The sequence below is a fragment of the Erinaceus europaeus genome, chromosome 7 (assembly GCF_950295315.1).
Source record: "Erinaceus europaeus chromosome 7, mEriEur2.1, whole genome shotgun sequence".
Taxonomy (NCBI): Eukaryota; Metazoa; Chordata; class Mammalia; order Eulipotyphla; family Erinaceidae; genus Erinaceus; species Erinaceus europaeus.
The window spans coordinates 65,633,963-65,647,018 of NC_080168.1; the positions used below are offsets into that span (position 1 = coordinate 65,633,963).

The following is a 13,056-nucleotide window of genomic DNA, read 5'->3' on the forward strand; positions in this document are numbered from 1 at the left end:
TGGCAGGGCCAGAAGCCCCTGCACCCCTCAGACCCTGCTCCCCACCTAGATGGTGCCCAGCTCCCTCTGCAGCCCCACACCTTCCCCACACCGTGTGATAAAAGTGTGGAGATGGAGCTTGCACAGAGCTTCACAATGCTGACTGCAGACTGCCTTCCAGCTGGCACCATGCATAGCATGGCGTGGTAGGGGAGCAGTGCTCTGCTGGCTCTGCTGGCTCTCCAGCCCCCCTCCCTTGTGCTTTTTCTCTCTGGAAGCCTCTCTCTAAACTGAAGATGAAGACACCAGGCAACTACTGGCTCCCTACGGCATGAGGTGTTGAGCTCATCCCCAGGACCTGAGCCAGGAGGCAGCTTGCCAGGCAAAGCATGCGGCTCACCACACACAAGGCATGGGTTCAAGCCCTAGCACCACATGAGAGCAGCACAGTGCTGGGTCAGTGCTGTGATGCATCTCCTCCCTCAATAAACAAACAAGCTGGTCCTGGGAAGGGCCCAAGTGCTGCCTTTGCTGAATGACAAGTTAAACCTCAGGGGTTCTGGGCTCACACATTTCCCACACGCACACAGCCTCAGACAGGGGACCCGTGGAGCCGCCCGGCCCTACCTGAACAGGGCCTCCCTCGACAGCCAGCTCTCATTCTGCTTCATCGTCTTCCAGGACAGGAGCAGCAGCAGCAGCCCTGTGGACACGGTCAGTGTGGCGGCCCCACAGCGGCCCAGCCCAGCACACAGCCGGCTCAGTCCCTGCACGACCAGGATGCAGTAGCCCATGCTGGAAATGGGGGGCAGGGTCACTCAGTCGGGGGGCGCAGGTCTGAGCCCATCCCGAGAGGACCCTCACAGACAGGGAGAACACTTGGGCCCACCCAAGAAGGACCCTCACAGAGGGGAGCACAGGCCTGAGCCCACCCAGGGAGGACCTTCCTAGATGGAGAGCACAGTCTACAGCATAGAGAAGCCCACCACAGGTAGGGAGCCCTGGCCTGAGCCCTATCTCAGAGATCTCACATCACCCCTGAGGAACGGAGGGAGCCCAACACAGCTGCAGCTCCCACTATTCCCAGGCTGCCACCCCCTCAACCCTCAAGCAGTTAGCTGGCAGCTTAAGTCTCAAGATACTCTAAATGCCTGTGACTGTCCTGTACACACTGTGGACACTATGGCGACTACAAACTATTCTAAGTACAACCCTACACACAGATGCAGAGATGTGGGAGTCTTTGCAGGGCTGGGGACTGAAGCCAGGGCCTCACGCCTGCACTGACAGGACTCCCTGGGACAAGTTCTTAAATTTCAGGAAATGAGAGGCAGAAAAGAAGGGAGGTAAAGAGGCACACAGAGGGAAGAGGCCCAGCACTGCTCCACCACCCACACAGCTCTCCTTCATGGTGCTGAGACTGGGTGAAGCACACACAGCCCCGTCCTCAGAACTCCATTGTCGGCAGCAGACTCATGTCAGAACCACCCCCGGCCTCAGTCCTGGCCCCGGTCCCCTTCCAGGCATGTACAGAGCCTGGGAGTGAGCTGAGTCTGGGTTCTGCTGCAACCCTGGGTCTCACAGGACCCCAGGCTGTTCCCCAGAGCCAGGTTCTCTGCAGCACAAGTGCAGGTCTCCCCCAGAGCAGGCGACGTGTCTTACCTGCTCCTTCAGAACCCCACCACGCCTGTGGTCTCACTAACCCCAGAAAGTTCTGCCCTCACGCCTGCTCTTTGTCCTCCCCTGCACCAATGCTGCTCTCCTAAGGCTCTGAGGGCTGTGCTCTGGGTGACAGGAGCACACAGGCTCAGCACTGCCCCCACACCAGGGCTGAGCAGCACCAAGAACTCACACACTCCAGTGCCCTGGTCATTTCACCACCCATTCCAGGTTACTCTCGAGATTGTTTCCATTTTAAACAAAGAGAGGGAAGGAGGGAGTGGGAGGGAGAAAATGAGCGAGAGAGAAAGAGAAATAGAAGAAATAGGCTGAAGTCAACTGCAATCATATTACTGATTTTTTTTGCCACCAGGGTTATTATCACTGGGACTCAGTGCCTGCACACTCCATCATTCCCAGTGGCCATTTCTCTCTCTCCTCCCTTCCAGAGAGAGAAGTAGAGAAGGAGAGAGGAGAGAGAGAGAGATAGAGAGAGAGAGAGAGAGAGAGAAAAGAAGAAGAAGGAGGAGGAGGAGGAGAGAGCTGGACACCTGCAGCACCACTCCACCACTCAGAAGGCTTCTCCCCTGCATGTGGGAATGGCGGGGGCTTCAACCCAGGGTCCTCATACACAGCAGTGTGCGCTCTACCAGGTGCAGCAACTCATGACACTTCCTGCAAAGTTGCAGCTCACAGATCTTTATCACTCACAGAATGACCTGGTCCTAGGAAGTCTGCTAAGAATACCACTGCCGCCGCCCCCCCACCCCACTGACTCCTTGACTTGCAGGCCCGGCTGTAACCCCATGGAGGGCTGAGGACACACCTGCTCCTGCTCAGTGGAGAAAGGGACTCCCAGCCCCACGAGGACAGAAAGGACATGCACACACGCTCGTGCGCGTGCGCACACACACACACACGCTGGCCCTCGCACTGCTGCACAGGGGTTGGAAGGGATAATTACCTAGGCATGTAAAGGACTCTCTCGGCCACCACAAAGCCCACCCTGAAGAAGAGGTTGCTGGCCGGAATGAACGGGAGGACCAGGAACAACAAGCCCACTAGCACTTCCCTGTGCTCCAGTCTCTGAAACACACAACAGTGAAGGACACATTAGATTCCATGCAGCCATCATACTGCACAGCCCCATCTCTACTCCTCACTGGGCACAGGGGGCGGGGAGCTAGAGCAGGTGCAGGTGATAGCTGTCAGTCTCCACTTCTCACTGGGGGGGGGCAGGGGTGTCTACTTGATGTGGACACATCTGAGGGCAGGTCCAGCCTTGATGCAAAGTGTGTGTGTGTGTGGGGGGGTGTATCTTCTCCATCGCCAGGAAGATAGCTCCACCTTGCAGAGCACAGGACTGCCATGCCTGAGGCTCTGGACATCCCAGCTCACAAGTTTAAGAACAATTTACATTTTTTTGCCACTGAGGCTTAGCTGGGGCTTTGCCTGCACACTCCTGTTGGACTCTCCCTCTCTCCCTCCCTCCTTTTGTCTTCAGATAAGGAAGGAGACAGACAGAAAGTGAAACAGAGAAAGGAGAGACACCAGAGAACCCTGAGGTTTCCTCTTCTACATGATATTTCTAAATGTCTCTCCCTTCTGTTAACTGAAAAAGACTAAAAGGATTTAAAGACAGACTCCCTGACGTGAGCTACTAGTTCCTCCCGCCCATAGAGTGATGGACTTCCCACACCCTGCCGTGTCTGGGGACTTGGTCCTCGGCTCTGCTGTGACCACAAACGCTGACACTGCTGATGCCAGCTGAGCTCATGCAACTGGGGCCTCTCCCCCTAAATAACCAGGGGCTCCAAGCACCGGGCTCCCTCCCGCCTAGACAAAGCAGACTGCAGAATTAGCGGGTGCGAGCAAAGAAGCCAAAGCCTGCGTCACAGACTGTCACCCTTGCTGCACAGGAAGCCATATCTGCTCGAAGCCACTGTGGGGGGGAGAGGGCAGGGGGGCGGCAAGTGTATCTTATGAAGAAGCCGCCAGCCAACACTGGGGTGCAGATCAGACTTGAGATTCCAGCTTGAGAACACAAAGTACAGAATCAGCAAAGGACAGAGTACCTGCCTAAGAGTCTGTGGTGCCAGGAGCAAATGTTTCTTTCTTTTTAAATATTTTACTCACTTACCTGTTTTGGACAGAGACAGAAATTGAGAGGGAAGGAGGATATGGGGCAGGGAGAGACACCTGCAGACCTGCTTTGCAGCTTATAAAGCTTCCCCTCTGCAGGTAGGGAGCAGGGGCTTGAATCTAGGTCCTTATAGTGTAGTGTGTGCACTCAACCAGGTGGGCCACTGCCTTGCCACAGCCAATGTTTCTTGCTAAAATGGGGAAGAACCGGCAGATCGTGGGATCTTCTCACTGACCTTCACTGATTCTGGGGTAGGGTGGGTGAGTAAGGCTCACTGTGCTGGGAGGAAGATGCGGGGTGCCCCCTCATTCACACACACAGGATGCCTGGGTCCTGCTTGCTCTCTAGAGCTGGTCTCAGATGGTGCATTCTGACTCTGACCCCTGGAGGTGTGGAAGGGCCAGGCCCAGCCACCACATGTGAGGCGGGGCTTAAGTGAGTGGCCCTGGTAACAAAGCTGTGAGTCAAAAGCTGAGTGAGAGAAGCTGGAGAGGAGGGTGGCGGCCATCCAGAAGATCAGACACTGACAGACTTGAGGTCACAGGAATGAGAGGAGAGACATGCAGCCTCAAGGGACACAGTCTAGGTAAGGCTCTTTTCCACACAGAAGACTGTCTCCCTCCTAGAAGCCAACCTCAGTGAGAAGGAAGCAGGGGGGCCTGGTTGAGGAACACCTGGTTGAGAGTGCAAGGGCCTGGGTTCAAGCTCCCACTCCCCACTTGTAGGGGTGAGGTGGAGGAGGGGAAGCTTCACAAGAAGTGAGGCGGGTGTGCAGGTGTCTTTCTCTCTCTCCCCATCTTCCCACACCCCCTCTCAATTTCTCTCTGTTCTAGCAAGTAAAAAGAAAGAAAGAAAAAAAAAAAAAAAGGACCAGTGGAGCTGTGGATTCACAGTGCAGGTATCAAGTCCTTAAGATAACCCAGGTTGCAAAAAAAGAGGCAGAGGAAGAAGGGGGAGAAGAGGGGTCCAATTTTCCTGGTCAGGCATTCACAATCTATGCCTTGCACCCCTTTTCACTCAGATTGCTTTCCAGTCTGGAGCAGCCATGGAGAGCTGGAGCGTGTGCCTGAGGAAGACACAGCAGTGATGCTGGACAGAGGCTCAGAGTGAGACCTCACAACCATGTACTCCCTGATCCACTTTCCCTTGGGGAGTTCTTAGAAAGTAAGAGAAATAAACTTTTCCTTTAGGAGAAGGAAAGTCTCTCTCCACCAAGTCCTGGCACTGAATCAGCCTCCAGAAGAGACACTGCTCATCCTCTACATCCCCAAGACTCCAAGGTCTGCAGCAAGGCCTCAGTAGGCTGGAAGTCTCATGGTGAAACAGAAAGCAGCAGTGACAGCAGGCAGTAAGAGGGCCCCAGGCAGTGACAGCAGGCAGTAAGAGGGCCCCAGACAGAAGGGGCCCCTTGTCCCCGTGCCACCAGGAGCTTGAGGTACGCCCATGAGTCAAGCAGGTGATACCCCTGAACTGCAGAAGCTGCCATGCGCCAGCTGTGCAGAAGATGGGATCCCCATGCAGTCGGCAGAGGGACCTTGTCAGGGGCTGATCCGGTGACCCAGGGCACGGCCTGGGAAGGCTCCATGTGGACCAAACAGACGACAGAGCTCTTTATCAGAACCCGGGTCCTGCCCTGGGTGGCACCTCACTCGAGGTCCCTCCCATGTCTCTGTGGGAGACTCTCTCCTTCCCTCCTGCCCTCCCCTCTGAAACCTCCACAGCTTGCTCTCTCTGTCCCCCTTCCCACATTGGTGACTGCCCCCATTCCTGGGAGCAGGGATCACAGCAGCCCTTCAGGATGTGGCACTGTGGGAGAAAGCATGTGCGGGCAGACAAGCAGCAGGGAGCCCTTCCCTTCCTCACGGCCACCATCATAGACGACCCAGCTCACCAGTGTGGAGACACACCACAGCCCTGGTCCTGCAGGAAGGACCCCCGAGGGCGCCAGCAGATGAGGAGCCGTGAGCTGCACCCTATGTAGAGCCCAGCATAGGAGATCGCATACCCCGCCCTGCTTGCAGCCCAAGTTTGGTAGAGGCAGCCCCTCTATCTGGATGTTGACAGGGTGTGAGAGAGGCCCATGGACACACCCATGTCACTGCTACCTGACAGAGGCCTCGTGCCTATGGGGCCTGTGTGCTGACGCAGGATACACCTTCCACACAGCACGTCTCCTGGCCCAGCAAGGCCAGTGTCTCACAGGCTTCACTGCCTCTTCTCAGATGGCACAGCACACACACAACTCAAGATCTTGTCTCTGAGAATGCCAGCAGCAATGGCCCCATAGCCCCACTCCCAGGAGCTCCAGAGGACACCCATGGCCCGATAGGTCATCTGCACCTGTGTTCAAGCCACGGCCAAGACCCAGGCCTAGCCAGCTGCCCACCTAAGATGGCCGGGCAGAGAAGCTGCAGGGGTACACTCAGTGGGAACCTGCTAGCCACTAGGGAAAATAGCATAGTGCTTGTGGGGGACAAAGTGGGTAGAATTGGAGGTGCCACTGATCCCTGAGAAGAATGAGTCAAGGCGTGGCAGGACAACACTGCTGCCGGGGGCCACCCAAGGCACCGGGTGCTGGCACTATGTCCCCACACCCCAGGGAGCAGCTCTGATAGCCTTCTGTGAATGACACAGGCTCCATGCCAGCACTGTAAATCCACTGCTCCTAGAGGCTACTTCTTTCTTTCCCTTTCTTTCTTTCTTTCTTTCTTTCTTTCTTTCTTTCTTTCTTTCTAATTTTATTAGATACGGTAGAGAGAAATTGAGAGAGAGAGAGAGACACCTGCAGGCCTGCTTCATCACTTGTGAACCCACCTCCCCCCCGTAGATAGGGAGCCAGGGACTTGAGCACAGGCCCTCATGCTTGGTGATCTCCTAGAATTTTTTATGCTATTAATTTTTTTGTTTTGACCTATGGTCCTCATTGCTTTCTATTTCTTTAATTCAGTGCCAGAGAGCAAACCCAGGGTCTCATCCATGCTTTACTATTGAGTCTCCTATTGAGAAAGAAGGAGAAAAAAGGAAAGAGAGAGGGGAAGAGGGAGAGAGAGGGAAAGAGAGGGGAAGAGGGAAAGAGAAAGAGGGGAGAGAGAGAGGAGCTCCAGTGCTGTCTTTTTCTGACAGTGGTGAAGCATCAGCAATGGGGGCAAAAAAAAACAACTACCCTCCCCTGTCCAATCCTCTCAGCAACATGTCAGAAGACGACAGTCAAGGGATCATCCAAGTGTGAGCTGAGCTCAGCACCACCTATGAACCGATGGGCTACCCAGGTCTGGGCTGGCTCTCCTCTCCTGCCACCTGCCGGGTCCTTGTACATGGCAGTCTGTGAACTTAGCCAGGTTGCCACAGCCCAAGCATACCTTTAATAGTTCACCCACTGACAAGGGCAGCCATCAGTGAAGCAGACTCAGTTACGCTGAAACACTCATGAGTGTCACTGTGATCTCAGCAATCCTTACACTGAAGCTAACAGACCACTTCATAGTCAGCTGGCCACCACAGGGAAACATCTTGTTTGCAGACATGGACTGCCACAATCATTTCTTAAAGGGAAGAAGTCAGATGATGGAGGCAGCCAAGGTGTGTGGACCTGCAAGCTCCCCTACCTGGAGAAGTCTGAGTACACCAAATCTCCCAGTCAGAAAATGATTTCAGGCTGACCCAGACCCCAGGGAGAGTCACTGACGTCACTGAGCTACCTCAGGAGGGGGATCACCGGGTCCTAAGGCGCTCACCTTGAAGGCCGCCCAGCAGTGGAGGCTCAGCAGGGTCATGACGAGGGCCAGGAGAAGGGTGGCCAGGTTGCGCACGTCCCAGACGCTCTCCACCAGGGGGATGCTGCCCACCTGCCAGTCGTAGCACAGGGTGATGGGTGCCAGTAGCAGCCACACATTGAAGGCCAGGAGGTAGGAGTAAGTGAGGAACCTGCGGAGAGAGGGCAGTTGCTAAGACCTGCTCTGGCCCAGGGTGCCCGTGGGCCTTCCCATGCCAGGCTTCTTCTCTGCAGTCTTTGCAAGGCCAGCAAGACGGCTCGGTGGGTCGAGCACCCACCTTCCAAGTGTGAGGTCCTGGGTTTGGGACCGTCACCATATGAGAGCAGCAAGGACAGAGACTGGAGGGGATCCAGGGGTGCTGGAGGGGTGCTTTGGTGCCTCTCTCTCTCTGACACACACACAATGACCATCAGCTGGGCCGACTCAGCAGGGGAGTTCACGCAGAGGGCCCTGGATTCCCAAGAAAAAAATAACATTTCGGGGCCAGGAGTGGCGCATGCAATAGAATATACATGCTACAGTGTTCAAAGACCTGGGTTCAAGTCCCCAGCCCCACCTGTAAGGGGAGAAGCAGTGCTTCAGGTATCTACCACTCCTTTCTTACTCAATTTCTCTGTCTCGATACAAGTAAAAAAAAAAAAAAAATTTTTTTTTTTTTTTTTGCCTCCAAGGTTACTGCTGGAGCTCGGTGCCTGCACTACAAATCTACAGCTCCTGGAGGCTTTTTTCCCCTTTTGTTGCCCTTGCTGTTTATCATTGTTAGTTGTTGTTGTTATTGCTGTTGTTGTTATTGGATAGGACAGAGAGAAATCGAGAAAGGACAGGAATACAGAGGGGGAGAGAAAGATAGACACCATAGACCTACTTCACTGCTTGTGAAGCAGACCCCCTGAAAGTGGGGAGGCAGGGGCTCAAACTGGGATTCTTACGCTGGTCCTTACACCTTGTGCCACGTGTGCTAAACCCACTGTGCTACCACCCAGCCCCCCAAAAAAGATATTTCTACACTGTTGATACTATCTCAAGGAAAAGGCAAGGTCAGAGAGCCATTTAGTCTTAAGTTGTGTCTATACTGGGTTCTAGCAGCTCTGGGAGGTGCTGGCTTCTCAACAGAGAGCCAGACCTAGTTTTCAGGGCATCTACTTCAACTGATGGCTAAAATACATGCATAACCACTCCAGACAAGAATCAGGAAAGAAACATGTAAGGAATGTGTATAGCAGCAGAAAGGCTGAATTCCTGAAGATGTGGCTTTAATTATTTTATTTATTTATTGAATAGAGACAGTGAAGTCAAGAAGGCAGAAGGAGATAAAGAACAAGACACCTGCAGCCCTGCTTCACCGCTCGTGAAGATTTCCCCCTGCAGGTGGCGAGCAGGGGCTTGAACCTGGGCTCTTGTACACTGTAATGTGTGTGCTCGACCACCTGGCCCCTGAAATGTGTCTCTAAGTCTAGATGTCCAGAACCGTGCAGATGTCACTCACTCCTAGCCTCTTAGAGAAACAGTAAACCGAGCTGCAGTGTCTGTGTCTGTCCTAGCTGACAGGACCAGCGTGAGAGGAAGAAGAGGGCCCTCCAGCTCACAGGCAGGGTCTGACACCTAGATGCCCACCCTGGATGTCAGGACTGACCCACAGCAGCCCAGTCACCAGATGCTGCCCACTCCTCCCCTGTCCCATGAGGAAGCAGGAGGAAGGTGACCAGACACCTCCAACATAATGGAGAACACAACACAAGGAGCGAGGACTCCACTCCTGCACCCCAACATGCGGACAAGGGCGAGAGGGTTGGCGCCGGGGACCCTGCCAGCAGGAGGGGCTTTGGGGGGAGAGACATCGATGTCCCCTGGGCTCCGCACACCATATATCCACTTTCTTATGCTTGGAGAGTTTCATAGGAAACACGCGCACACACACATGCAGGAAAAAGAGAGAAGCCACTCTTTCCTTCTCAAGTGGAACCACTAATAGCTCAATATCACAGTGCTGGACCAATGCACACAGCCTCCATTAATTACAGGTGGGAAAGCTATTGATCGCCCTGTGAGTTACTAACAGCTGAATCGATCTGCACGCCCAGGTTGAGATGGAAAAGTAAAGACTAAGAGCCTTGTCAGCAGCATATTCTGAATAATAATGACCCCTTTTCTGTTCTGTATTGCTACCCTGGGGATCTGACAGGCCTAGGGGTCAAGAATGTGTTAGATGCTAAGTGATCCCAGACTGCTATTCACAGACTCTAGCAAAGTTGTTTTCTTTCTCCCTTTCTCTCAAGGTGCCTGGGACTCTCATATGTGTGCCTCTCCCTGGGAGAGCAGTCCCTGCAGAGCTCACAGCAGCCACCAGGCAGGAAAGCACACAGCCCAGCATGGACATGTACCTCACCAGCAGGCAGCAGGCGGTAGGCAGCCTGGGAGCGCAACTGCAGATGAGTGGAGGACGTAAGGACTGGCCCACCTAGGCGCCCACAGGAGTGAGGAATGATGGGAACTGTCTTCCGGCAGGGATCATGCATCCTCTGTGTGAAGGCCCGGAGGACAGGTAGCCCCTCAGTCACTGAGCTCTTGTCTCAGGCCTAGAGCCCATCCGGGTGAGAAGATCAGGACCCCTTTTCACAACTGCAGCTGCTGAGGCATTGACCACGGTCAGAGGGTGGACACAGAAGGCCCTGGGTGTCCACCCACCTTACCCTCTGAGCAGGCCTAGGAAGTAAGAGGTAGAAGCTGGCCAAAGGATGACTGCAGTGACATGCCCTGCACCATGCTCTGAGTTGGGGCTTCTCAGTCACTCTCTGTCCTGGGCTCTGCACCATGCTCTGGGTCAGGGCTTCTCAGTCACTGTGTGTCCTGGTGGCCTGCACCATGCTCTGGGTCAGGGCTTTTCAGTCACTGTGTGTCCTGGTGCCCTGCACCATGGTCTGAGTCAGGGCTTTTCAGTCACTGTGTGTCCTGGGCCCTGCACCATGCTCTGAGTCGGGGCTTCTCAAGTCACCATGTGTCCTGGGCCCTGCACCATGCTCTGAGTTGGGGCTTCTCAGTCACTGTGTGTCCTGGTGCCCTGCATTATGCTCTGGGTCGGGGCTTCTCAGTCACTGTGTGTCCTGGGCCCTGCACAATGCTCTGAGTTGGGGCTTCTTAAGTCACCATGTGTCCTGGGCCTTGCACCATGCTCTGAGTTGGGGCTTCTCAGTCACTGTGTGTCCTGGGCCCTGCACCATGCTCTGAGTTGGGGCTTCTCAGTGTCTGTGTCCTGGTGCCCTGCACCATGCTCTGAGTCAGGGCTCTGTCCTGCCACAAGGCTGTCCATGGTCTGGCTGGACAGACATGCAGGGGTGAAGGCAGCCTGGCTCCACCTGTGGGTCCCTCATCCATCTTTCTCTCTGTTCTCATCTGGAGGTGGTGAGGCTGGGCAGGACAGAATGCCTCTCACTATAGGTGAGAAGGGGCAGGTGGCAGAGACCTGCCCAGAGTGAGAACAGTGGCTGGCAGGGCAGGTTTTCTCTAAAGGCAGCAAGTTCCTGTCTCAGGAGTGAAGCCAAGATAGGTCAGCCCTGAGGGGCCACTCCAGATGGAGAGATTTAACGAGCAGACTGAGATGCTAGGCAAGGCTGAGTGGCACGGCCCAGCCAAAGGGCTCCTCAAGCAGCACTCTGAAAACCTAGATAGAAACACCTGTTTCTGAGGGCTCCAAGAAAGGGACGCTGCAAGCTGGAGGTCTGAGGCTTCTGACAGCTGCTCAAAAGCTCTCACTACTGAGTCTGCTGGGAGCCATGCCCATAAGCCTGGCATGAAGTCTGCTGCAAAACTAGGCTAGTCAGGTTGGAAGCTTTCCTTTTTGGATGGGAAACTGTCTCAAATAGAGATAGAAAAGACAAGGAACAGCAGAGAAGAAAACATGGAGCTAAATGAAGGAGAAATCTACCAATTCAAATTCATCAGGCCAAGGAGTGGTGGGAAGCAGAGAGCAGGGCCTGGCACAGAACACACCCCAAGGGTTTGCTCTTGCCAAGAGGAGGACAGGCCGAGCCAAGCAGGAGCAGGGAGGCGGGGCCCTGCAGGAGGCAGCCACTCAGACACACAAGTCCATGTTAATATAGGAGACAGACGGGGGAGAGAACCTTTTACACTGAGTGTCTGAGCATGGCAGACACTACAGTAACTGCAAGTCCTGAGGAACAGATGATAAAGCTGTCACACATAATGTGCCTAAAAGCTCAGCAAGGCATCCCAGCAGCTGAACAGATGGGAAATTAAAAGCCACTCCCTGAGCCAGGCCAGGCAATCAGCTAAATCTCTCTCTCTGTGGAGAAGGAACCTCAAGCACTCCTAAGTTTACTATTTTCAGAGAGGGAGACAGAGAGAGACAGAGAGAGCACTTCCCATGGCAATGTGACACTTGCCATGTGGTGCCAGGGCTATGTAGGACCCAGGCCAGGTGCACAGCACAGCTACCAGGCACATGGCCCTGAGCCCTCTGAATCTCTTTGGTCCCTAGAACAGCAAGAAAGAAGCAACTGAATCCTAGTAAGACTCATGTTCCTGCATGCTGCCTCTGACCTCCTCCCTGGCCAATCCATTTCGTCATTTTGTGTGTCAGGGCCTGATACGTGCATATGTTCCATCCCAGCCCAACCTTCACCATTTTCTTGGCCACCAGGGTCATTACCAGGGTTTGGCACCCTCAAGATCCCACTGCTCTCAGCAGCCATTTCTCCTTTCTTTTACTCAGAAGGTGAGAGACACCACAGCACGGCCCCATAGCTCATGAAGCCCCTGATCCTGAGTGGTAGCCAGGGACTGGAACCCACCCCTGTGCCTGCTGATGCCTGCACTCTCCTGGGCTGGAACCCACCCCCTGCACCTGCTGGTGTGTGCAAGCCACCTCCCAGCACCCTTGACATTCTTTTTATTTTTAATCTTAGGGAGGGAAGTTTGGGAGAGACAGAGACAAAGACATCACAGCACTACCCCCTGTACCCAAGTGCTCATGTGGAGCCAACTTGAACCCAAGGTCCTGGGGGCAGGTGGCGAGGTAAGGTATAGGCTCTCCTGGTGAGCTGTCACCAGGGCCTCCCAAGTGTCCCCCTCACCCCTCTGAGCCCTGGGCTGCAGCTCCTGCTCCAGGGCCTGTCCATGCTCTGTGACTGTGAACACATACTGAGACATCCATGAGGTCAGCAGAAACACCCCAATGTGGGGACAACAGCAACCACACAGACAGACCCTGTGGAAGAAAGACTGCCACAGGCAGGACCGGGCACTGCCCTTTCCCCAGGCCCCCGACAGGACACGACTCCAGATGCAGCATAGGTCAGCCGGCCGGTGAGTGCCGTGCCAGGACATAGTCCGACTCACCTGGTCAGGAGGTAAGGCGAGAAGGAAGCAGGGTTGTCCTGCTCAGAGAAGAGGGGCATGGAGCCCCCCATTATCCATAGCCGGAAGCAGAGGACCACGGTTACCTGTGGAGAAGGGAAGGAAGAGTCCTTTAAGCCACCTCTGTCA

The 13,056-nt window shown here is 54.6% G+C and overlaps 1 protein-coding gene across 2 annotated transcripts in view; it reads right to left on the reverse strand.

Moving 5' to 3' along the window:
- The window catches only part of TMTC1 (transmembrane O-mannosyltransferase targeting cadherins 1), a 92,646-nt gene that overhangs the window by 44,783 nt on the left and 34,807 nt on the right, over positions 1-13,056 (reverse strand). For both annotated transcript variants that reach the window (XM_016191221.2, XM_060194590.1), the window contains 4 exons: positions 12,910-13,013; positions 7,516-7,705; positions 2,603-2,724; positions 607-774 (listed from right to left, as the gene is read on the reverse strand). In XM_016191221.2, the coding sequence (XP_016046707.2) occupies positions 607-774; positions 2,603-2,724; positions 7,516-7,705; positions 12,910-13,013 (584 nt within the window). The remainder of the gene's footprint in view (positions 1-606; positions 775-2,602; positions 2,725-7,515; positions 7,706-12,909; positions 13,014-13,056) is intronic.